The sequence below is a fragment of the Coffea eugenioides genome, chromosome 4, assembly GCF_003713205.1.
Source record: "Coffea eugenioides isolate CCC68of chromosome 4, Ceug_1.0, whole genome shotgun sequence".
Classification (NCBI taxonomy): domain Eukaryota; kingdom Viridiplantae; phylum Streptophyta; class Magnoliopsida; order Gentianales; family Rubiaceae; genus Coffea; species Coffea eugenioides.
The window spans coordinates 5600564-5625654 of record NC_040038.1 but is presented as its reverse complement, the minus strand read 5'-3'; the positions used below and the strand labels follow the sequence as shown (position 1 = coordinate 5625654).

Below are 25091 nucleotides of genomic sequence, written 5' to 3'. Positions count from 1 at the left end.
ATAGAATAATAAAATTTTAAGACTTGTAAAAAAAAATAAAATACAAAAAATAAATAGTAAGTTCTATAAAATTTGACAAAACAAGCAAATCGTATATGATATTCTAATTCTCTTAATTAAACAAATTGTATCTGCTTGATTTACTAGGTTCGTTTTTAGGAAAAGAGTTAATTAGATACATCACATCATAACACTTATAAGATCTGTCAAGAACGGGTGAAGTAGCTAAATAATATCATATAATGCCTCAAGACATGAATTTAAAGGCTGCTTCTCTCTGTAAACCTTAAAAGAAAATGAATTATAGAAGAGGCCTCTTTTTCACCTCTTTAATGTATGCCAAGACTGACAATTCTGAATCACAAACGATGGGAAATTAAAAAATCTTCTTCTTTTTTTCATTTTTTGGTGACATTGATCTATGATTCTCACGTCTTCAAGAAGAACGAAAGAGCCACAACTATGACTGCAGTTTTTATTTTACTCTTCTTTCTTTATAATTTTTGACAGGCATTTGAGAGAATTAGTGATGTATAACCTGTGATGCTGACAAAATACAAGTCATTATTATCTTGTATTACCAACAATCCCTCGATTATTATATTTCTATCCAACAAGTGATGGCATTCCTTGACGAAGACAAAGAAGCAATTACATCAGTCTAATCATTGCTATCAAAATCAGAAAGCAAAGGATCACCACTAATCTTTGATAAAGGCCAAAACCAAATGACAAAACATTTAACGCTATTGCTCAATAGTTGTGCCCATTTCATGCTTAATGGGAAATTATTGGAGTTTAAAGTCAAAAACATGTTTAGGTGGTATGCAGTCGGCATTTGAGTTGAGAAGACATTGTAAGCATTTCTTGACTTCTTGTTGTAGTCCACCACTGATTAAAGCCATTAGGTGTTTAATCACTCTTTGGATTGGAAGGCAAGATTGTAATACACATTATCAACTTGTCGGGAACCAACCACTCATTTCAATGTTTAAATCATTCCAATCAAGTGTCATCAACCAACATAGGAATAAGAAAAATGAGATTGTACACTTCATTAATTATTGGTTAATTTGCTACATTTGTGAGGAGGCATGATCATGCAAGTATAATTTTCATATCAGCTTGTGTAAAATTGAATAGAATCAAGTGGGGGCAATTCTCTTCTCCTTTCTTGGATTTGCTCTAACAAGTGGGACAAATTTGATTAGGGAACATGGAACATCTTCATGTGTTGAATGGCAGTGAAGGATAGCATCCAAAAGTCTGGTCAAGAGGTCCAAGTTGAGTGGAAGGAACCCCATCAAAGTCTTCCTTCATTAGCTTTTGCATCTTCATTGCTTCAAATGCCTTTGCTCTCTGATAAACAAAAAACATTCTCATTAGACACTCGAGGAAATGCACTGAAATTTTGTACTTTTAACTATATAACTTGGACTAAATCATATATAATGTGGCACGAATCAATACATATTTGGGTTTACCAACAACATTGATATGGGACTTGAATTTGAGATATTTATATTCTTGCAAGTATAAAAGGAGCATGCAAGCTTTAATTAATAAGCAAAATTAATGAGCTATGCAATGCGATAGTTCAAATTTCTCCAAATAGTCAAAGCACCTGGAGTGTATCTACGGTGTCTGTTTCTCTGTTGAAGTCGTAGAAGTTGCTTGCTGCTGTAAGCTTCATGGACAAAAACTGAAACCGACCAAATTAATTAAACTAGTTAGTGCTTTGTTTTTTGTTTCTAAAATTGTGTAATACTTGATTAATTTGTTTCAACTCACTTCAACTTGATTTTGTAAGGACTGCACGTAATTAATTATCTCATCCAACATCACTGCCATGCCCATTGTCTGCAATTCAATGACGTACACCGTAGGTTTAATTAATACTGCACCTTTTTTTTTAGCATATTAATTGAATTAAAATCAGAAATAGAGCAATATAATACAATTAAAGAGACATATACCTTGTGGCAGCCTGGAACAATGTCTTGCAAGCACCTAAGCCTCTCATTGATTTTTCCTCTTCTGACCTGATCAATCGACAAATGTGTTGGACTCATAATACAAAATTGTTATTCTCTATGATGAGTCGAGTGACACTAGCTTCTAGCAGACATTGACATTGTTGAAGAAAAGGGCAGAAAAAGGTAAAAGAAAAGGAACCTCTGACTTATCCAAAATGGGGAATTTGGTCGAAATTACATTTCGAAAACTTACCCTTTCTGCTAAACTGTGACTATCGGTAGCTTGGCCTCTTTTAGCTCTAACATGTACCACTTCTTTTGGTTTCTCTTCATCCTTCCTATTGCTTCTTATCCTTTTTCCTTTTCCTGTAATCTGTGAACACTGAAGGCAATATAAACATGTCAATTCTACCTCAAATAAATGGCTATGAAAAAGATTGAATTCTAGAATGTTAAGAAATACGATGATTCATTGAAGTATTGAGAGACCTAAGAGCCTTACATTTTTTGTTCTGCTTCCATTTTCGGAGATTTGAGCAGATGAATTAGCTGAACTACTTTCCGGGGTGTCTGTTAATTTCCTTTTCTTACCTTCATGAAGGGTATGATCATATGCAGAAGAACAGATGGGATCAGGAAGTGAGAGGACGTTCTTGAAATCGCTAGGGAAAATGCCAGGGAAGTTTTCTGCTAAATTTCCGGGGAACTGATCAAGGAGTTGACTGATATTACTTTCATGGAAAGAAAATCCCATTGAAGGCTGCACGTTCGTAAAGTTTGAGGAATCTAAAGCTCCTGGATTCAACTCTGGAAACTGACTCATCATTTCCATGTTTGGATCAACATCAGATAAGGAGAATGATTGTCTGATGTTTTGCACATCCGAAATGAAGTGTTGAGCCATGAAAGATTATTGAATATATTGTATTGGCAGTTCTTTTGGTAGTGGGGGAGTCAGTGCCTTATATATAGCGGAGAAATACTACTGATTACTACTACTGCTACTACTTTTTTTTTTTTACGGTACTATTTTCTATAGCATTAGAAGATTGGAATGGTGCAGCATTTTAGAGGGCCGCGTGGCTTTTTGAGTTTCTGTAGTTTTGTTCCCCGGGTAGGACCATCTTCAGGAGATATATATCCAATTAATCTGGACCCATCAATTTCCCTTTGAGCTTTCCATATCAGAAAAACATACTTGCAAGGTAACAAACATCATTAAGAAGAAGTCTAACCAACTGTTTCTTTTGGGGCACAATTTAAGTTGAGGGAGACGCATCCTTGCGGCTGAATATCATCAGTGAAAGTGGTAATGGAAACATCACAATTTGAAAGATCAGCTGAATAATTTTTACTCCTTTCTGATCTGAAGATGATCAAAAGTTGTGGACAAGTGTAAAAGCAAGATATGGTCCTATCCTGGAAAACAGTGGTTTGGTAGGCAGTTCCTTTTGCTACGTTTAAAACTGAACCATCTTAGTGCTATTCTGTGTGGAAATCTTGCAGACAGCATCAGAATAATTCATTTCACGGATGAGGTGAGACCATAAGAATGATTAGTATGCAATTCATTTGGTTATTAGCAATCGCTTTCAGAAGTGGTTGAGGACTACAGATTGAATTTTGATTGACCAAAATTATTTACATTGGTGAAAATGATCTTTCATCAGACAGACATGAGATAAGATTCACCACAATTTCCCACTCTTCACTAAATGCAAGTGGTTGTTTGCTTATGACCAGAAAAAGGGAAAAGATTTCTAGTGGAATGAGATAAAAGATTAGATGTTTCATTTTCATTTGCCTTCAACTTTTAAAGAAACCCAATGGGTTCAACCCATCTAACAAATATTGTTAAAAAGCGATCAGAAATTAACATATTCAGAGGCAAGAGCTACTTTTCAGTCGGCTCCTTTTAAAAACTGGATCAAAGAATCATTAGCTAGCAGAAACGAGTTGTTTCTTTTTATTTCTTCAGTTTTCTTGTTTCCACGTTGAGTATTCACTTTTTAGATGAATTTTCTGGGGCCGCCCTCTGTAATTTCATTTGCCTAATGTTTGACTCCTGATGCAATATGTGAGTGCAATTTTTGTATGCAATAACTTGAATTTCTTTGAAAGTTTTTTTTTCATTGTTAAAACTTTACATAACTTCTTTCTTGTTTTGAGGAACCTTGACATAATTGAACCTTTATGGCTTTATCTAACCGAAGCCTCTTTTTTTTTTTTGCTGGAAATAGGAGTTTCATACAGCCCTGTCTACTAATTTAATAAATATAAATTTGACCAGCCAAAAACAAAGCTGGAATAGCTCAGTTGGTTAGAGCGTGTGGCTGTTAACCACAAGGTCGGAGGTTCAAGCCCTCCTTCTAGCGTATAAATTCATTTTTTTTGGTATTTGCTGTTCTTCAAGTTTGTAATAATTTATTTTTTTGGTATTTGCTGTTCCTCAAGTGTGTATTAATTTATTTTTTTGGTATTTGCTGTTCGGCAACTTTGTATGCTTTTGTAGTATTAGCACTTGCTGAGATTTGGTACTTGTTGTTCCTCAAATTTGTATGTTTTTTGCAGTATGAACTGGGGATGCTATCAAATCTAGTGAAGTTTGAGTATCGCTATACTTGAGTTTAAACACGGTCGATACTAGTGCTACTGACAAGTGCGTAACATTAAGGTCGAACTTGAATCAAGGCTATCGTAATTAAGTTCGAGCTCGAGAATATTATAAGCTTTTTCGAGTTCGAGCTCGATTTTTGCTAAGACATGAACATATAATAGTTAATTCATAATTAAAAAATATATATTATATAAATAATATAACTACTCAATTAGGCTTGTCGAACATTCAATGCTAAATACTAATGCTCGAACTCGACTTATTATATATATGAAATTGAGTTTGAACCGAGTGTATGACCAAGTTGCTCACGAGCTACTTGCCAGCAGTTTAGCTTGCCCAAGTTTGTATGAGCACTTGCTATTCCTCAAGTTTGTTTGCTTTTGCAGTATGAGCACCAACAATATACAGTCCTGTAGACTAGTTTTCTCACCCCTTTTTTGGATTTTGGTTAGTATAGTTATTTACCACAGTATCCACGAGACGAATCTGATCATCAACACTTGGGTACTCGCATACAGGTTAGTAATTCTAATTTAAATAAATAAATAAATCTTTTAGCATTATATCTCATCCCTCAAAGTGCAAATCTTCACTAGATAAGGACTGATGCATCACCTCCATAATGATGTATTTCAAAATGACAATTCCTTGTTGATTCACGCCTTTTTTTTAGGTCGTGTGAAAACTTCGACTTAATCAATTGTAGTAAGGTTAATGAATGGTTGATAAATATATTGAACTGTGATATTATTGCAGTCCTAATTATATCTTAAAAAATAGAAGCTAGTAAGTATACAGAAAAATAGTGGGCTTAGTTGTTTATATATTTGCTAATAGTATGGTAATATGGTTTCCTCTTGGGTTGGGCTGAGCAAAAGGGCAAAATTGGAAGCAATCACTTTGTTAGGTCCAACTTCAAAGTCAAGCAGAGGACAACAGATTTTCAAAGAGCCCATAATGTGAATGTGCGCCACGTGCTCAACACAAACTGATGTATGGATGAGGCAATTTTCTGTCTGGACTCCAGATATTGTAAAATAGAAGAAGATATCAGATATAACAGCAATCATATCCACAGCTAACGAGATAGATTCCAGATATACGTTTGATTTTGATGGTCTACTTATAATATCCACTTGAAAAATAACTCCTAGTGCTGGTATTTTGCTGCAGCAATGGCAGCCAAGGTGGCAATTTCTTCTGCTCTAGTCACAAAATTTGCACCATCCCACAAGCTCCTGTCTCCATCTTCTCAACCTAATGCTTTCAGCTCATCAAAGAGAAGGCAAAATTCTGTCCAAATATCTGCAAAATTGGGTAAGGGTGAAGAGTTGCTTATACATTTTTTTTTGATTTTTTATGTTTTACTAATTTATGACTGTTTTTATGTGGTAATTGGAATGAGGCTAACTTTTAACTTGATGACCTTTTCCCCTTGATACTGATTAGGAGGAGAGGAGGGAGAAGTCAAGCAGGGAGGGAAGAAGAAATTCATCACTAAAGAAGAAGAACCAACAGAGTAAGCCTCTCAAAACTCTCAACCACTCATTTACTTATCTTCCATGAAGGGATAGCCTTTTCCTGGCTCACTTTCCTTGTCCACATTGGCAGCTGTGGCGACCTAATAGGATTATGATTAGTTAGTTTCAACAATGTATATAAATAAAGTATTTGGATATAGCATTAACTTTTCATAGCAGTATTTTTGTTGAGGGGATTAATTGGCATAAGGTATTTGCTAAGTGTAGGTATTGGCAGACAGCAGGAGAAAGGGAAGGGGAGAATCCCATGAAGACGCCTCTACCTTACATTATCATATTTGGTATGTCGACACCCTTTGTAATCTTGGCCATTGCTTTTGCTAATGGTTGGATAAAGGTCCCAGCTCGATGATTCGTTACTGGCTAAGTAATGCAGGAGCAGGCATGGGTGCCAAAATGGCTATGACTTTGTTGTTCTGGCTTTTTCTTCATAATTTGAGTTTGTAAGTATAAGCATGTCCATGTTCTGTACACATTTTCCGCTGATGACAACTATTTTGTGATAATAAAATGTGTAACACGCTTAGAGCCTTGACAAGGTATCTCCGTTCTCCATTGAGCTGTTTTGCCCTTGGCAGTATGAGTTCTCTCCATCATGTATGGTATAGCAGTTTCATTTAATGCCAGGTATATCAGTTCCTCGCATCTCTTGTTCAAGCTCTCAAATATACTCGTATAGATGTTACACTTGCTTATTTTCCTAGGCCGTTCCCTGTATGTTTTAATTTGCAACCTTGTTGAATCAATCCACATGAATTAGAACATAAATGGCAGATGTAGATGACAGATGAGAAAAGAAGAACCTCACTTGCGTACTTTAGTCTATTCAATTAAGAAACTTATGCATTCACGCTGATTTTTGATACAGAAGAAGTTCAATATGATATCTTAAAAAGATTGAGAAACAGCATATAATGTTCCATGGATCATTTCCTCAGTGAATAGTTGGCATTTTGAAGTTGAAAAAGATCAATGCAAATTTCGAGATAAGAATTATCAGCTATGCTAGTACAAATTGTCTTGTCCGGTAGGGACTAGAACTGCATCATAATATGAAGGACAAATTACGAATTTAAACAAGTCTTGACAGCAATGCAGATTTAAATGTGTTGAACAAGCAAGACATCAAGTAAAGCCCTTTAGAGTAAGTTCAATGGTGCATAAAAGTAGATGTCTTAACTCTAAACTTGAATTTTTAGCAGAAAGAGACTCAACTTTAGGTAGATGTAGACTGATGCTTACTGTTTTATAAGGAGAGGATGCACAGAACCAGAGGGTGCAAGAAAACATTGCTACTTTGGCTGATCAAGATTTGCTGCTAAAGACAACCCTTGCTGCATTACCAGTATATACCTCGTCCCATACAACTTTAGTCATACACCTCGTCCAATAAGCTGATCAAGATGGAGTCTCATTGGTAAGGCTAATTTGAAAGAGAATAATCCCAAGTCTATTTACGAAGCAACTGTAAATCCAATAGGTACTCATCTGCACTAGCATCCTAAAGAGAGAGACATCTCAAGGATGAGCTGGATCAAGAAATGGTAATTTGATGAATATCTTGGAAAGAAAAAATTAATGGTTTACATCAATTTCAATTTCTCCATCAAAAGGACTCGTGAGCTTAATCAGTAGAGTTCCCTTTCCTTCGAATAATGCATTAATGAGGTGTTTGCAGTGGATGGAATTTTTTTTGGTTCAATTATTGTCATTATCATGACACATTCTTGTGATCTGACTTTAGAAGCGGAGATATTTAACTAATTTTGCTAAATCTCTGACGTGCCATCAAAGAAAGATGAGGCTCAACCATGGTTCGAAGTCTCAGCCGAGACCGAGACGACTCGGCCGAGTCGTCACCGTCTCGGCCCCTACCGATACGATACCGTGACAAAACGATACCGAAATACTTGACTCGCCGAGAAATCGACCGAGTCGTCACCGCGACGGATTGACTAGGCCAAGTCACACCGAGTCACTCCGAGTTATCCCGAGTCAAGACGAGAAATCAGCCGAGTCACACCGCGACGGATTGACTTGGCCGTTTCTTTTGCTATTTTTTAATTATTTTTATTTAGCATACTTTTTTATATTATTAACAATTTTTAGAATATTAAATACTTTAAAATTTGCATCTCACCGAGACCGCGACCGATATGCCGAGACCGATATAGAACGTTCCAGGCCACGACCGCGACTGCGACCGTGACTTTGAACCATGGGCTCAACAGAACTCCATTTCCTGTAGGATTTTGCTTCTTGATGAGGGGCAGTAGCTGAGAGACTTGATAATCATTTGTAAAAGTAAACTTGGGATAGATAATTGTCTACATGATGGAAGAGTTTTAGATGATAAGAGTTTTTTTTTTTTTTTTTCCTAAAATTTAGTTCATGGAAGCAGCCGCTAGAGTTTAAGAAGTTCGCACCTCCCTATTAGAAAGTTAGAAACCACATGCAACTTTCTTCGTTTGAATTTTCTCTGAAGCAGATCCCTTTTACCATTGATTTTGTTTACCATATCCATAACCACCTAAGTTATGCATATTTTGAGAGCTAGGTCCATCCGTTTGATTTTTATTTGCTCGTCATTTTCGTTTTAATTTGCTGGTAATACTTGAATGATTCTCTCATCAAAGCCCAGAGGTCCTCCTTTTTCACTTCGCACCGATTACCTCCTTCAAAGAAACAGAGAAGACCTCAGGCATGGTGGACTTGAATAGAAATTAAAAAAACCAAACGTGGAATTGTTCAATTTGATATAAGCCAATTAATGTGCAGTTGTGCAAATGCAGGAATTTGACATCAACAAAATTTTAAAAAAAAAAAAAAACAAAGAAATTGGCCATGTACGTAGTGTCAGAATTTGGCCATCTGCATCAAGATAATCTCAGAATTAACAAATTCTTGCCGTATACAACTTATTTTCTTGTGATGACACAGTCACTATAAGGAAACAGTGCAGTATTTTGTCATTGATTTCATTTAGTTCTCAAGTAATACACTCACGATTGCGCCATTGATCGCGCATGATTGATTATCTTGACTCTCATCCTTAAACTTCATTATCTTCATCCAATTGGTGTTAGAAGAAAAAAAAGAAAGAGAGAAAGAAATTGCTAATCTTCATCCATGGATTGCGTGGTCTTCTTGTGGTCTTTGTACAACTTCTGACTTGAGACTCCAGGCCATGCCATCCTTTCTTCCTAGCTACTAATCAAATCTTCAACATTCCTAGTCATATTTCATGATTGTTTGAAATGACTGGTGGAGTCTCGATCTCTACTATGTAAACTTTCAAAGATAACAATAACTCGTTTTGTTTAATATGTACTATATATATATAGTTCTGTATAAAGCAAATGTTTCCAGCGGCTAAGATTATGATTTTAACGATATCCCATAAAAATAAATAAATTAAGATTTTGTGAGCATTTATATTCGAAAATTGAAACCTGGCAAATTTTGTCAGGATTACGCCTACTTATATTCGAAAATTATTAATCTAATCCAATTATTCACGTGGTATTGGAACAATAGGTTTCTTTCACCTATCAAATTCTGTTAAAATTTCTAACATCAATTTTCTGGTGAAGTTTCAACAATCATGAAGTCCCAAAACTATTTGATTTAGACTGAATCTCTCTATGGAGTTTCCATGATTTTGTCAAGCAAATTGTCCTGAACGATTTCTACCCAACTCATTAATAACATTATTGGTTTTGCATTTTCTATCCCAAAAAAAAAATATTTAATTTAGTTATATTATATATAGTTGAACCGTTGCGGACCGTACAAATTGAGAGAGAAATTACTGAGAAATGCGAATAAACAAAAAAAAAAAGAAGAAGAAGGGATACAAATGACGTAGAAAATCAATTAAAGAAGGAAAAAAAAAAAAGTCCAAACTTCTGGAAGATCAGAGCTGCACTTCGATACCAAACCAATAAATCACAAGACAACATTTGGAAACGTAACGCAACGTAATTGGAGGTGATGGCCATCGTGTTGAAATGAAGTCAAAGCTGTTTTTGCTATCTTTCTTTTGAGCCAATTGGAATTTGATATGATATAAATATCTTTGCCTTTCTGTTCTTCTTAAATTCTTCTGAAAGATTAATAATAGTAGTAGTATATTAAGTAATCTTATCCGGTCATCCATCATTCTTCCATTCATACCCATGTTCGCCTGGCTTGTATTAAAATAGGCTCTGCTGGACTTCTCAACTTGAGGGAACTAATAATCTATTCTAGAATTACCAACCACAACATAATAGTTTTGTGGGGAGAGAAGTCTTGGGCTCTTGAGTGCAACAATTCAGCTTTAAGACTAACCAGTTACAGGCTTTTTTTTTTTTTGGGGGGTTAATGGATAAGTAGATGGCAGTTCTCACTCACGGCCAGTTTGGCAGTTCAGGATAGAAAAGAAAAGAAGAGAAAATTTTATGAGAGAGAAGGAAAAAAAGGGACAAATAAGAAAAGAAAGAGAAGAGATGTATATACGCTATTGAAATTTTGTTCAGTGGTCATCTAAGGAAGGCATTATTAGTATTTGAAAAAATTGTATAAGGCTTTCTCCAATTTTTTGTCCAAATCAGTCCATAAATGGGCGGAAAGCTTTTAAAATTATAATAATGTTAAAATCAACTCGTCCAAATCAAGCCCTTTTTTTTTAATCTTGAAAAAATTGGCTAAATGATGAAATGTTCCATTTCTCTCACTTTTTTTTTCTTTTCTCATCAAATATTATTGACTGGCAAACTAGTTGTTAAATTTGATTTACAGTTAAAAATTAATTTTTTTTTTTGTTTCTAAGCTGATATCAATGGCTAGGTGTGGAAGTCACAAGTACCACTATGATGATGATAATTGATAAGTTCTCCTCCTCAATTAAAAGAAGCAAAAAAGAAAAAGGAATGTTGTGCTAACTGCTACGTAAGTCCAATTATTCTTCTTCCTGAGTTGTGAAGGGGGGGAGCATGTTGTCTTACCAAAAATAAATTATAAGTAAAAAGTGGTACGAAATTAAAAATAGAAATGCAATGAAGAGAACCACGACCCGCTTCCATCAGTCCAAGCGAATAATTCCAATCGCTGACTCTCAAGTAAGATCGAGGAAACATGAGGAATTCTTTTATTATTATTATTATTGAAAATTTCTATAAAAAAAACGTGAGAATTTGATTGCTTTGCACTAGCATGTCCTAATTGTTTTTCTTCCTTTCTCTTTTTTTTTTTTTTTTTTTTGGTTTTTAAGTTATTAAGTTAACATCGTCCAAGCTATATACACATAACCTTGACTAGAATCAGGAGACTCTAAAGTTGTTCTGCGCTGGATATATTAGCTTTGTGTGAAGCATTGAATGGCATCTAGAAGCATAGAATCAGCTCATTCTTTATATATATTCCTTTAGGATTGTCGTCAGATGTTTATATTCTATTTGCCCTGAATCTTGACGAATTGCAGCCCTTCTGCGAACAGTATGTGACCTGTACTCGGGCTCTCAACTTAAAATACTAGTAATTACATTTATGGCAGAAATAATACCGTCACTAAAACAACTGGCTTCCATTAAAAGAAGGCTGAATATTATTATTATGGCAAGAGCATATCAGCAGAGAATAAGAGAATACAAGAACCTTCCTTCATCGCATCCAAGGGATTCCTGATATTCAAGGAGTCATCAACCCGAAACATAAATTGGAGGCAAGATGTGGACTATAAAAGTCAAATTTAGCTGCATTAAGCATTAGCAGCCTCTTACAATTGTCCAACTCCTAGTAGTGTGTTTCCAAAATGGATGGATGTACTCTGGAGAAACCAGAAGTCAAGTACCAAATACTTAAAAAATGTACCACTTCTACTGGAAAAAGAAAACTACAACTCTTAAGCAAAATTGACAGAAAATCAGATGACAGCCATGCAATTGGAAAAGGGAACTGTGTTTTAAGATTCCAAGCAAAAGCTAGAAGCCTAGAGGTATGGTTGCCGCCCCTATCAGTTAGACGAACATAAATTAACGCACGTTTTGGTTTTGATTCAGGGTTTCATCTTGGTTAGTCAAGTACGTTTTTTATAATTGGAAGAAACTAGAAATAACAAACCGTGGAAGTTTTTAAAAACTAATTCCTTCTAACGATCGATTCGAGATTTTGTAATTGTCATTGTCAAGAATGCTGTGTTGCCTTCAATTTCTTTGTCAAAACGGCCTTTTCTTTGATGATCTAGCTCTTCATTGATAACGGTGGGTATTATCTTTTTTTCCATGTAGGAACTTTAGGACTAGAGAATTATTTTTTAGTAGACCTATGATGTAATTAAAAAGGAACCCCAAGCCTCGTGGTATCTAAGCTTATTTAACAATTTCGCAAAATCACCCGATTCCTCCAATTTTCTTTTCAAGAAAATGGTTTGAGCTTGACTTTACCATATTGAAGAAGACCAAAAGCTATTTTGATCATTTACTTTACAAGGTAAAAGTCCTGATCCGGCCACCTTAATCGACCCTACTTTTGTTCCTTGATATTGATACTCTGTGTTACTTACGGGGATGGCATATTGAGATTTTCTTTAAGGTGGCATACTGGGATTTTAATTGTCTCTAAAAAATTATTGTATTCCATTAAAAGTGCATGTATAGTTTTAGTTCTCAACTTCACTACATAGGGGAAAATATTAGGTATCTTCGTATTGTAAAATATAAGGTTTTGCTAGAATTAAAATTAAAAAATGGTTGAAAAATATATTCAAAACATATTATTTTAAAAAAAAAACATATTCACACACATTATATTAGGGGGAGGAAAGGATTAGGTGGTATGGGGAGAAGGAAGTGTAAGTGGGAAATTTCGAGTTCGAGACCTTTTCAATTATACTAAAAAAAAAAAAAAAAAAAAAAAAGAATTGTACTACTCTATCTTGGCATATGGTGGAACTCTACTAAAAGCACAACTATTTTCATATTTCAATCTAGACATGGTCACAGTTCCAAAACCATTGGTTCCAATTTAAAAACCAAGGGTTTCGATTCTTTTGAAAGGTAGAACTTGAATTAGCCCTTAAAGGGACGGTTACGGTTGCGATTTTTGAACTCATATATATATATATATATATATATATATATAAGATGTTTATTGTATTATCATATGCGATGAAAAAGAAAAAATGTGTAAATTTTTTGAAAAATATCACATTATTGATTAGATTAGATTGGTTTTACATTTAGGTTAATCATTGGTTATAGACTTACTAAAAGAATGGGACAGTAGGTTATTAGATTAGGACTGGAATTACTGGTATTAGGTGCTAACTATTGATAGTGGACTCTAAACAAGACAAACAGTTTTAATTAGCAAATATTTTTTTTAGACGATTTGAACAAATTCTAAACCGCCGATTCTGATTCAAAATTTTAGTGAATCTAAACTTGAACCTTTAGTCATGGTTATGATTTCGGTTTCGATTTCCAAAATCTAATTCAACAATCCGTCGAGCTGATTTCGGTCCGATTTTGGTTTAAACCTAAGCCATGGCCACCCCTATTTCAGTCCTTAATTTCTCGATGTAGAAGAATAAAAGAAAAATTACCCTGGAATTCTGCTTGTGGGCGATGTTATAGGTACAATATTCCAGTGATTTCTTATGTTTTGACTGGTTGAAATTCTAAAGGAGAGTAAAAATTCCAATAGAAATCCTATACCACATAGACCAATAAAACAGAATAGGGAAAAGAAAAGAAGCTGTGCATTATAAAGTCTGCTTTCGCGGCTACTTCCTTTGAAAAGTAACATGTGAACAGTGGATTAGAGTACTAAGACCTCGTACCTTATAAATCATGGATTTGCTGCTGTTGCGTCAGTGCTTCGCCTTCAAAGCTTAAGACTCGTAAGCCCAATTATCAGTTTGTCTTGAAATTTCTCAAAATTCTCGATACCCTACTCAAAATAGAAGCCAGCCATGTGTTCCCTGTCTAAGAGTACAACTACAAGCAGTTGTAGTGATGATGATGCTGCAGGTGGTGAGCTCAGGAGAGGTCCCTGGACTGTTGAAGAAGATTCTCTTCTTGTTCATTACATTGCTGCTCATGGTGAAGGCCGATGGAACTTGCTAGCGAAACGTTCAGGTAAGCACATATGTTCGTTGCCACGAAAGCTGAGCTCAAAATCAATGTTTCTTTTCATCCAAAGTTTCAACTGTACAGTTTTGCTGAAATTTCGTGTTGTGTACACATAGGATTGAATAGAACTGGCAAGAGTTGTAGATTGAGATGGCTCAACTATCTTAAACCGGATGTTAAACGAGGAAATCTTAGTCCAGAGGAACAGCTCTTGATTCTTGAGCTTCATTCCAAGTGGGGCAACAGGTATTCATTTGGTAATTGGCTTTTTGCGCTCAAATGCACACTTTTAAGTCTGTTTAGATGAAATTTGTGCGGATTTGGGCCCGAATTTGCATCCTCATCCCTACCATTGCATGTTTCACCTTCTGCATTCATACTTGTCCAGTCCCATATGATTTTGGATTCTGAAGTTGAAGTTGTACTCGGATGTAAAGAAAATTAAAAGGACACGATTCAAATTCAATTTGCTTCCTAATACTGAATTTGGACGCCGATGAAGCTAATTTGTTTCTCATAAATGATAATGAAGGTGGTCAAAGATTGCACAACATCTTCCGGGAAGAACAGATAATGAAATCAAGAACTACTGGAGAACAAGAGTACAAAAGCAGGCCCGCCATCTGAAGATAGACTCCAACAGCAGTGAGTTTCAAGAACTAGTTCGCCGTGTCTGGATTCCTCGGTTGCTTCAAAAGGTACAAGGAAATATCGCATATTGGGACTCATCAGAACATGACAATTTAGCTGAAATTCAGGCAGCAGTTAGCAGTTCACTGGCAGCAAAACAACCGCAACAGTTACCATACAGTTTTCCGGATAATCATCAGAGAAACATGATTAGCAGCAGCCCATCAAGCATGTCTTCATCAGAATCCACGAATATCTCTCCAGTCCCTCAATTTTCCGAATACATAGAAAATCCCTTTTATGACATGGCTCCCAACAATTCCTATGGTCATTCTCAAAATGAATGTTACAATGTTGACAGCACTAGTTATCAAGATATGGAAAATTTGAGCTCAGCAGCACCTGTTACAGCGATGGGCGGCTCTACAGGGCCAGCTGGTGATAACTACTGTGCACAAAACAATTGGCTGAGTGATGATCTGGGATGTTGCTTGTGGAATATGGATGATCTCTGGCAATTGAAGCAATCGCAAGAAAGATGCACTCAGATTTGATCGTGAAATAATCCCAGTAAAGCAAATTTGTCGTTTATAGGGATGATTAGATATTTTTTAAGCAGAGTGATATTTTTCTTTACGCAACATACAAGATGAGGACGATTAAATGTAGAATACAGATTTAGACAGAAAGACTTCACTGATGATTTGGAGATTCCTTTCGAGCTTTGGACATTAAGCAGAGAGTCCAAAAATCCCGTAACACATGTGGGTTGTCTGTTTTGCATTATGTGTATAAAATAAGATTGGGAGAAATAATTTGTATAGGAATTGTAGACCTGTTCTTTCAAAGTAAGTTTTTTTTTCTAAATAATTGTTATATTCAAGATTGGGAGCAAAAAAAAAAAAGGATTAATCTTTCAAGATTGGGAGTAAATAATTGTTTTTTTTCAAGTTTTTTTTTTCTAAATAATTGTTATATACATGATTGGGAGTAAAAAAAAAGGATTAATCTTTTCTACACTGACAATGTATACACCGTCAACATTGAATGAATGAAAATTATACAAAATTTGAATTTGAAATTCAACTTTTGTACACGTATCATAAATCCAATGATGATAGTGTATACACTGTCAGTGTATATAAGATTTAATAAAAAAAAAAAAGAATTATGAACAATGATATGTAGGCAAATTGAGCTAATTTTGGGGAGAGAGAGAGAGAGAGGGAGAGATAGGCTGCTTTATTTGTGCTTCATTTGATTATTGTGGTTATTGTCTTATTTAAGTTTTTTCCCTCTTCAGGCTACTATTCATATTTACCAAGTTTCAATCAAAGATTTTCATCCATGAGCAGGGAAATTACTAGTTTGCGGGATTTTGGGAACTAAAGCACATTTTAGTGTAACAATCTCAGTTGACTTGGTAAGAATCAATAAATCATAATTTTTTTCTGGAAACGGGTGCCAGTTTCAATTCCTGCCCAGTTATAACCAGCTTTTTTAAAAAAAAATATAAAGAGAAAGTCTTATTTAGCAAAATTCAACAATTAAAACCAGTTGATATTGAACTACTCCCACTCATCTAAATAAATTATCTGAATTGTCTCTCGGTTTTATTTTAGAAATTTTTTACTCGTTGTCTTTTAGCTTTGTGTTTGGATTGCATTTTTCATGGAAAAATTACTGTAGCGATTTGATGTATGTGAGGGAAAAAGGTAATAGGGAAATGTGATTACGGAAAACGACGTAATTTTCCGACGGCAAACCGCAATCCAAACAAGGCAAATTTTGGTATATTGTCAAGTAGCAATGTTTGATCACAATCTTGAGTCTTAACAGCCCCACGACAAGTGATACGTTTTTTTTTTTCCTTTTTATTTATCTCTCACCCTTCCTAGTTCCTAACCTCAATGGTTAAGTTTAGGTTTTGGATCCTAAACTTAAAAACTAGAATTCAAATCCTGAAGAGTTTTTCCGAATTACTAGACCAATCCCAGTGATTTCCTAACCTTAACTATTAAACGTAGATTTCAAATGTGAACTTAAAAACTAAAATTCAAATTCTAAAACTGGCAATAGAGAGAATTTTAAGAGTTCTCAGCAATCACTGGACGGATACGTAGCTAACTTATAACTGTTGTTAAAGTCTCAATCATATGTTAGTACGTAAGATAATGCTTCCCAACTTCATTATTTAGGTTCCTGGGACCAATCCTAGGAAACAAGGATCTCATTTCCGGTAATCATCATCACCACCTCCACTACATAAGAGACTTTTTTTTTTTCCCGCAGACTCCGCATTCTTTGAAAAATGAAAGGCTTTCCAGAACGATAACCACGACGGAGAAATTTGGTGTGATAATAAGAAGAACGAAGAAAAAGTCCGAAGTTACAATAGCTTTAAGAATTCGGCTTGTGAACACATTCGAGTTTGAAAAGATTGGAATTAAGTATGTGAGTGGTTTTTTTTTTCTTGGTTTGGCCTGTGTTTTTTATTTGCTTTGGCGCGGCGAACATTGCACATGTTACCTCACGAATTTCGTTAATGGGGATAGTCAACATCGTGGTCTAACTAATGATTAATTGTGACATCACGTTAATCACAAACTTTGATGCAAATAAATCATCATTACATGATGCATGTGAAGTTTAGAGGATTTGGTTGGAATAATATACATTCTATTTTCTGCTAGAAAAAAAAAAAAGCAATATGTATGTTTGAATTGTGTCTGCCTCCAAAGTAAAGGTGCGTTTGATAAAATTGAAGTCTGAAATCTTGAAGTCTGAATCCATTAAATTATTAAGTATTAAATCTAATATATTTGAGTTTATATTACATTCAGTGATAAGTGAATAACTTATCACTTAATTTTGAGAGCAAGTTTTGCCTAGAAAATTCAGTGTCACTTAATGATGTTCAATTTTTTGTTATTAAACGCGTCTGAATATGTTAAGATCTGAAGTGATGAATTGAATTATTAAACATGGGTTAAGTGAAGATCGTGTTCAATGGCTCATATATATATATATATATAGTTCATCTTATATATAACAATTCACCTAGCCAAATGGCCATGAAATAACATGTTAAGCCCTGGAATTGAATTATCCAACCAATGGTCCAACACAAGCACTTCTGCAAACCACTCCTTCATAGTGGACTAACATAAATTATTTGTCTTTACGGGTTTAAATTTACGAATTGCAATTATTGATGGTCTATCTTTTGGGCTAAAACTTGTTTTATGTGATCTAAGCGTGCAGATCAAAACACACTATGTCAACAACTTAGGTCAGAAATTTGGGCAAATTCTACTTTGGCTGCTTAAACTAAAGATGCAGTCTCTCACTTTGGTCTTTGTACTTATAGGTTACATATGGAATCTATCACATTTTAGTTCGTAAACTTCACTTGAATATTTTATTCCTCAAAGTATGAAACCAATCTCATAAAATTGTCAAAACTAACAGAATGACAAGTAAACGATTCTCAAAGTTTAAGAACTAAAACAGGACGGATTTCATACTTTAGAGAATAAAATATCCAAAATTGAAGTAAAGGAATAAAATGAAAGTGGTTCAATAGTTTAAAGGACCAAAATGAAATTTAGCCAAAATTTGGCTAAATTCAAGTTAGAGTATAACTAAAAAACCTGTCATATCTTACACTTAAAGTTTGTATAATTTTACACTTAAAGTTTCAACTCCCCGGTCCTCTTTTTCGTTCTCTCCTAACCTTGCCGTTCTTTTTTCACCTCTCCACTCGAATCCCTCGAATGTGGAGTGTGGAAAAGTAGTTCTGAACCATGTCAAAATTAGATAAATTAGAAAATCGATCCAGTTCAACCCGAATCTCGTTTGAAGTATTCAAATAACACACCGAGCTCCTTTCCAACCATTGACTTTTTGTTTTGAAAAAAAACACAATTTCTTTACTGTTTGATAGTTATATTTTGACTTCCAGTGATACGTCATCTTAAAACACCAATAACAGATAAGCTTGCTGGTGAAGAACATACCAACTTAATAATGATGCTTGAAATTTGAAGCTATGGAGCGTTAATGTGACAACATGAAGTACTATCAATCTAGATTTTAAGTGGAGAAACCGCTGTAATTTTAGTCTAATATTCGTTTGAATATGTACTTCATTTGCGGCGAATAATTCTGTAAAGAATGAAAGATGTACTAACCAAGAAAAGCGAGTGATGACTGATGATTATATCATATCAGGCAATTAATTAGTATTTCACCGTAATAGACTCAGTAATTCGTATGAGAGATTCAGAGTGACGCGTCTTGAACTGTAATTGGAACACAATTGGTAAAATTACTCGGAAATTTTTGAAAAATGGGAATAGGAAAATGAAATGGTCATAATTAAGAAGAGTGTAGCTTGTCTATTGATAGATTTGTGAATGGGAATGGGTTATTATTCGCACATTTAAATAGGTAATAAATTTACCATTAAATGACTAGACCACCCTTGTAATAATGTGTACCCTGTTCAATAACACTGCACGGTTACTCAACTTAATAAATAAAAATTTGCATTTTGATGAACATATGTGCGCGCACGCGCACATAAATATATATATATATATGTGTGTGTGTGAATGTGCATGTTCAAACCCATATATGTGCACATATGTATACTAAATTATGCATGTATGATGTTTTTTTTTTTTACAATTTCTGAACGGTAATCCATATTTCATTTTAAAAATTTTTAATAGTCATATCCTACTTATGAATTTTTAATCGCCTTATTTTCTTTTTTCAAAATTTCCCAAGATATTGATGATTGAAATGGTGTAAGTTTCTACAGCCGTAGTATAATTCTTCGCTGCTAGGCGACAAAAAAAAAAAAAAGGCCTTCACTGGAGGCTATGTATTACCGGCACTCATTGCACCACGTGTGCACTACTTAGTAACCACAGACTTTTCGTTTGGTAAGTTAATATTCTGTCAAAGTATACGAAAGCTAGTTTAGTTCGTCTTAACTAATTGCTTACATGTTTCATTTGCTGAGTAGCTTTTGCAACCATTTGGAGTTGATGAAAATATTGCATCTTGCGGTTGGCTTTTAACAGTAAATCAGAAGACATTAATTGTTGACCCCTGTGAAATTTTTTTTCCAAATTTTGTCAAATGAATTGTGCTGGACGGTTTTCAACAATCTTATTAATAAAATTGCTATTCTTTGCTACCGAAAAGTAAGTTGGACCAGTATATTTAGGTAATCCATAGATTATTAGTATTATCAATCGTCATGCATTAGTGGAGAATGCTCATTGGCAAGCAGAAAGCTGAGAAGCACCCTTAAGGCTAAAGCAATCGTTGATCCCATCCATCTTATCTAATCTAACCAAAAAGGTCAAGTGATTTTTCACAAACAACTTCATTTCGATTTTTTTTATTTGCATTCACAAATCACGTTTTCAGTGTCTTTCTTGTTTTCAAGCTATTAAAAGTTGATCTTGATCTTGATAACTGATAATGGTCAAGTTGGACTGGTAGATGTTGAAAAGGATAGGTGGCTGCCAGCACTGGAGAAAAATTGACAAATCCTTGTTCGTTGTAGAATAAAACCATGGAGAATCGGGTTCCCAGAATTAGAAAAATCTCAAAAACTATGGAATGAGGTAGCTTTCACTGGATTAGGATGATGACCCACCAAAGTTTAGATTTGATTTGAATTTGGCGACATTTCTGCATGACCATGGGTCACAAATTAAAAATCGACTTAGTCTATAGTGGACTCGTGGACTGAAAGATTAGAAAACACGTACCTACAATACATTAATTACTTATAAACTTCCCATTGTGAGTGATTTTTGACAACCCCCTTTTGCTCCCTTCTCTTTATTTTTTTCGTTAAAAACAATTTTAATGTCGGGAACGCTAACAATTACTCTATCAGCAACATCGTGTAGGTGAAAACAATAAACGGTAAAAACGTTGATCATGCGTGTTACATTCTACTGTCTAATTTCACAACGCACAAAAATTTCTTTAGACTAATGTCACGTTAAACAAACACATCTTCAAGATTCCAAAGTATTGAGAATTGTGAAAAGTCCCCCAGCGACAGTGTAAAGATCAAACAACAATTTACCATTTTCTTCTTAGGTGATTTCAAACTAGGGATAATATCAAAAACCTCCATTGAGGTTTCTCCTAATATCACTTATCGCTTGTGAGCTTTTAAATTAATCACTTACGTCCTCCTGATAATTGTAAAATGATTATATTAACCCTCATTCGATACATAATTCACATATCAAACAGATGGAGTTTAAAAAATTAAAGAAAAAGAAACAAAAGTCACTTTCTTGATTCTCTTTTTGCCTTTCTTCAACACTCTTTCTTACTCATTTTTTTGGATAACTATGCTATCTTTTATTTGTAAATTATAGTAAATTGAATTTTGTTCGCCTTTTTCATTTTGTATTTATTTTAATCTGATTTTTATAATGATTTAGCACAACCTAAAAGTTTGGCCATGGATCGATCGAGAAGAGGTTGGCGGAAAAAGAATCAGGCTCATAAAAAATCAAATTTGAACATATAAAATGAATTGGTACTAGTGATATTTTTAAAACTTTGGAAAAGTTAAGTGATATTAAGAAGAACCTCAGGAGGGAGGTTTCTGATATTATCCTTCAAACTATCAAAATTAATGCTAGCAAATAAGAATGCCGACGTTTCATCTTCTCGGCCACTAAGCTGCACGGACAAATTGTGTGTAATATAATAAAAATGGAATTGCCGAAGCGGCTCCCTCGTGGGTTTCGAATAACCTACTTCATTCTATTGTCGCAATCCCAAATCCGTGATCAGACTGAACTCTCATGATCCGTCTTCTTCTGCAGTTTTTACTTTTTAGTGCTCACAATCTTCTGAAGCCCAAAAGCAACGAAAAGCCATCACGTTTTCACATTTCTTGAAACAACCTTCTGCAGCAACACAAAGATTTCTTCACAGAAGTCGGTGGATCCGAGTTAAGATGCATGAATGGAGAAATTGACTTTCTTCTATTACTGCCCTCCTGCTGCTCCTGGGAACCTTCATATAATTCCATATGGTCCACATGCAATTTTAAGTGGGAGGAAATCATGACTTCAAAAAAGGAGTTTAATTTCCTTTTGGTTGAGCAAACTTTATTAAGTTTTCGAAGGTTTTATCAAATAAAAGAAACGTTTTTACTAGATATTATGAGGAAATTAGAATGTCAAGTAAATATTCAAATGATTGATCTTTCATATATATTAATGCGCCTAAAAGAGATGCATGCACTTCATATTTAAATTTGAATTCCAAATTTTGTGCATCTTGCATGCAGTTAGTCTCCTTATGTATACCTTATGAGTATAAAAAGGATTAATTCATATTCAATATGTACCATTTAAGAAACTGAAACAAATTCAAAGTTTTTTTCTTGCAAGCAAAGACTACGACTTTAAACTATTAAAGCCAACTACCATATTGTCCCGTCTGAATTTCACAACTTTTTCCTCTATGGGCATTGGAAAAACTAAAGAGGTGACATTGAAAGAGGACAGCATTTGTGTTGGGACGGCTGAATACTATCTTTGACCTTTCCAAGTCACAACACACACCTAAGGGGAGATATATCATATATGAGTGGAAAATAATCGATGTCAACCCCAATCACCATTTGGAAATCGTACTAAACAAGTGAAAAGCTGAGACAAATAAGCGTGCGTCAGAGTTGCCAACCAAGATGGCTAGCTAGAAAGCCTTGTTGGTCTACTAGACGGGATGTTGAGATAAGAAATCACGAGGGACATTTTCATTTTGGATTTGGCTTCATCCTCGATGAATAGGTCTTTTATGACTTTTTTTTTTTTTAAAAAAAAAAAATTTTTACTGAACCGAAGTGGAAAGAAGTAGGTTTTGCAACCAGTTACTTATTAGAATAGTGTGTTTACATGCCTTACTACTTTGATTCAAGGTTCATTTTTTTGTAGTAGGTTTAGGTTTAAATTGGAATTGTACCATTATATCATATGCTAAAATAGGTATTACTCAATTTGCAGGGGTCTTTAGGTTATTAGGGTCACGCTCATTGCATCTATTACTATTATATGGGACTAAAAGGAAATTTAAAAGAGCATATGATCAGGGAGTAAGAGTCATTTAACGCGATGAGGCTAGTCAAAATACCAAATTAGGCAGCCTGACTCGGTGACCTGCAAGTACTTTTGGACCAGAAAGAGAGGAACAAAGGGTAGTCTACATTGCTATTTTCCCTAGGTCGCAATTTTAACTTTAGGAATTGTCATACCAAAGTAATTTCTGTGTGGTAATGATTTGAAAGCTCATTCAATGGATTGATATTGCTAGACAAAAATCTAGCGTTTCTGAGCATCTTATTGCATGTTTTAGCACATTGCAATTTGTGCTCTGTTCTGAAGGAAAATCAGAACATGCATGCGGTTGTTGAAGGTCTTCTTGATGACAAGCTTGCACGTTACTGCTTTTTATCTTCTTGATAATCTTTGGACTCCGTAATCAACTTCTGAAATTTCATTAATGATCAATTCATTTGATAGCTTATTTTATATTTCAATTGTACCCTTTTTAGGCAACGTATTCCAATATTTTCTTTAGGAATTTAAGAATTTTTTCTTTACTCAGTGAATTTAAAAAATTGAAATCAATAAGTCAGAATTCAGTCAAATATTCGAATGTTTCGACTTAGAAATAGTTGAATTAGAATACATTACGATTTTGAGATTTCTCATTTCAAAACCACTGATTTCGAACTCAATCAAAAAAAATGAAATCAGTAAGTCAGAGTCAAATAATCGCATGTTTCGACTTAAAAATAGTCGAATTAGGATACATTATGATTTTGAGATTTCTCATTTCAAAACCACTGATTTTGAACTCAATCAAAAAGCGTAGAATTCTTATATAGGTAGAGACATTAAATAATAAATCTTAAAAAAGAACACATAAATGAAAGGGAAAAAAAAACCGCTCAAACGTTATCGCCAAAACACTAACCCAATGGCAACGAACCGCCATGCACAATGCTCACATTCTTGAAACGACATCACAACCATTATGCTAGCAATAGCATATTTCTCCACAAGTCGGTCGGTTATGTAAAAGTAAATCATGACTTTATTATATTGAGCCATCGTTTGGCATAGAGCATTAATTAATGCCTTCAAGTAACTTAAATTATTTCCTACTTTTTATGTTGCAAGATATTACTTTGAATTCAAACCTTACAGAACCTGCTGCACTAATATTTGTCCTTCAACGTTATCTCGCAAAATGAGTTTGAAAAAAAAAATTTATTCACGTAAACTTTCAGAATAAACTAAAGTTGACTTGGAAAGATGATAACGCTCAGGATGGATCGTTGAATACCATGTGTGTGACCTTACAAGTCATAACATAAATGGAACGCAGATATAAAATTGGAAAACGATTTAGTTGTCAACCCCAACAACCCCATTTGGAAGTCATACTAACCAACCAAAATGTTCAGAAAAATAGGAATGTCAACGGACTAGACTTTTTTTAAAAAGAATTAAATTAGACAAAATTTCCCCCGTTACACCTCAAAAAATTAATTTAAAAATAACACCGTTCATAATATATTTCATTAATTCTTTTACTTATACATAAAATTGATTAGGGTTTGCTACTTGATTAATTGTTACGAATTTTAACCTATTTTTCACCATTCAAATATTTTTTTTTTTTTTTGTAAATCAAATGCTAAAATATTTTCAGAAGAATATCATTGTTTAGAATCTTGGTCTAGAGATCAATAGAGATCATATGAATAATCTAGATATGAATAAACGGAGAGATGAATGAAGAGCATCCTAATCCAATGTCAACCCGGATAAAGCTTTTGTCGGTCTAATTGCAAGAGCTATTGAGGTAAGAAATTATTAGCAACAATTCATTTTGCATTCGGTTTCATCTTGATGACATAGGTCTTTTAGACTCGTGATGCGTTATTATTTAAATCATCTTTATTGACCCAAAGTTGAATGAGGCAGGATTTTGCAGTTTAGAGTTGTACATCTACATGCCTAACAAGAATGATTGTAGGTTAAGATTTGCGTAATACCATTATATCATGCTAAAATAGGTATCATCTACTATGAAAAGAAAAACAAAAGGAGTATATGAAAGGGTGAGAGTCGATTAACACGAC

The 25091-nt window shown here is 34.4% G+C and overlaps 3 protein-coding genes and 1 non-coding gene across 4 annotated transcripts; 3 read left to right on the top strand and 1 right to left on the bottom strand.

Moving 5' to 3' along the window:
* Positions 1–1027: 1027 nt before the first annotated feature.
* LOC113768741 (transcription factor BEE 3) lies at positions 1028–2883 on the bottom strand. The gene is made up of 6 exons (XM_027313203.1): positions 2479–2883; positions 2230–2358; positions 1977–2042; positions 1792–1860; positions 1625–1702; positions 1028–1359 (listed from the first exon to the last, which is right to left on the bottom strand). The coding sequence occupies exons 1-6, from the start codon at positions 2878–2880 to the stop codon at positions 1228–1230; spliced, it is 876 nt and encodes a 291-aa protein (XP_027169004.1). The 5' UTR covers positions 2881–2883; the 3' UTR covers positions 1028–1227.
* A 1394-nt stretch (positions 2884–4277) lies between these two features.
* On the top strand, positions 4278–4351 carry TRNAN-GUU. The gene has a single exon. It is a non-coding gene; the product is annotated as a tRNA-Asn (tRNA).
* Positions 4352–5626: 1275 nt separating this feature from the next.
* Positions 5627–6782, top strand: LOC113767930. The gene is made up of 3 exons (XM_027312134.1): positions 5627–5913; positions 6046–6115; positions 6345–6782. The coding sequence occupies exons 1-3, from the start codon at positions 5772–5774 to the stop codon at positions 6487–6489; spliced, it is 357 nt and encodes a 118-aa protein (XP_027167935.1). The 5' UTR covers positions 5627–5771; the 3' UTR covers positions 6490–6782.
* Positions 6783–14014: 7232 nt separating this feature from the next.
* Positions 14015–15596, top strand: LOC113768594 (transcription factor MYB62-like). The gene is made up of 3 exons (XM_027313019.1): positions 14015–14257; positions 14368–14497; positions 14784–15596. Exons 1-3 carry the CDS (start codon positions 14092–14094, stop codon positions 15433–15435), a joined length of 948 nt encoding a protein of 315 aa, XP_027168820.1. The 5' UTR covers positions 14015–14091; the 3' UTR covers positions 15436–15596.
* Positions 15597–25091: the final 9495 nt, after the last annotated feature.

Excerpts from the sequence above, each read along its gene's own strand:
- LOC113768741 (XM_027313203.1), bottom strand. The coding sequence starts at position 2,880 with ATGGCTCAACACTTCATTTCGGATGTGCAAAACATCAGACAATCATTC. Across the intron at positions 1,703-1,791 it reads CCTTACAAAATCAAGTTGAA|TTTTTGTCCATGAAGCTTAC; the intron begins GTGAGTTGAAAC and ends GGTCGGTTTCAG. Across the intron at positions 1,360-1,624 it reads ACACCGTAGATACACTCCAG|AGAGCAAAGGCATTTGAAGC; the intron begins GTGCTTTGACTA and ends TTTGTTTATCAG.
- LOC113767930 (XM_027312134.1), top strand. The coding sequence starts at position 5,772 with ATGGCAGCCAAGGTGGCAATTTCTTCTGCTCTAGTCACAAAATTTGCA. Across the intron at positions 5,914-6,045 it reads CCAAATATCTGCAAAATTGG|GAGGAGAGGAGGGAGAAGTC; the intron begins GTAAGGGTGAAG and ends GATACTGATTAG. Across the intron at positions 6,116-6,344 it reads AAAGAAGAAGAACCAACAGA|GTATTGGCAGACAGCAGGAG; the intron begins GTAAGCCTCTCA and ends TGCTAAGTGTAG.
- LOC113768594 (XM_027313019.1), top strand. The coding sequence starts at position 14,092 with ATGTGTTCCCTGTCTAAGAGTACAACTACAAGCAGTTGTAGTGATGAT. Across the intron at positions 14,258-14,367 it reads CTTGCTAGCGAAACGTTCAG|GATTGAATAGAACTGGCAAG; the intron begins GTAAGCACATAT and ends GTGTACACATAG. Across the intron at positions 14,498-14,783 it reads CATTCCAAGTGGGGCAACAG|GTGGTCAAAGATTGCACAAC; the intron begins GTATTCATTTGG and ends ATGATAATGAAG.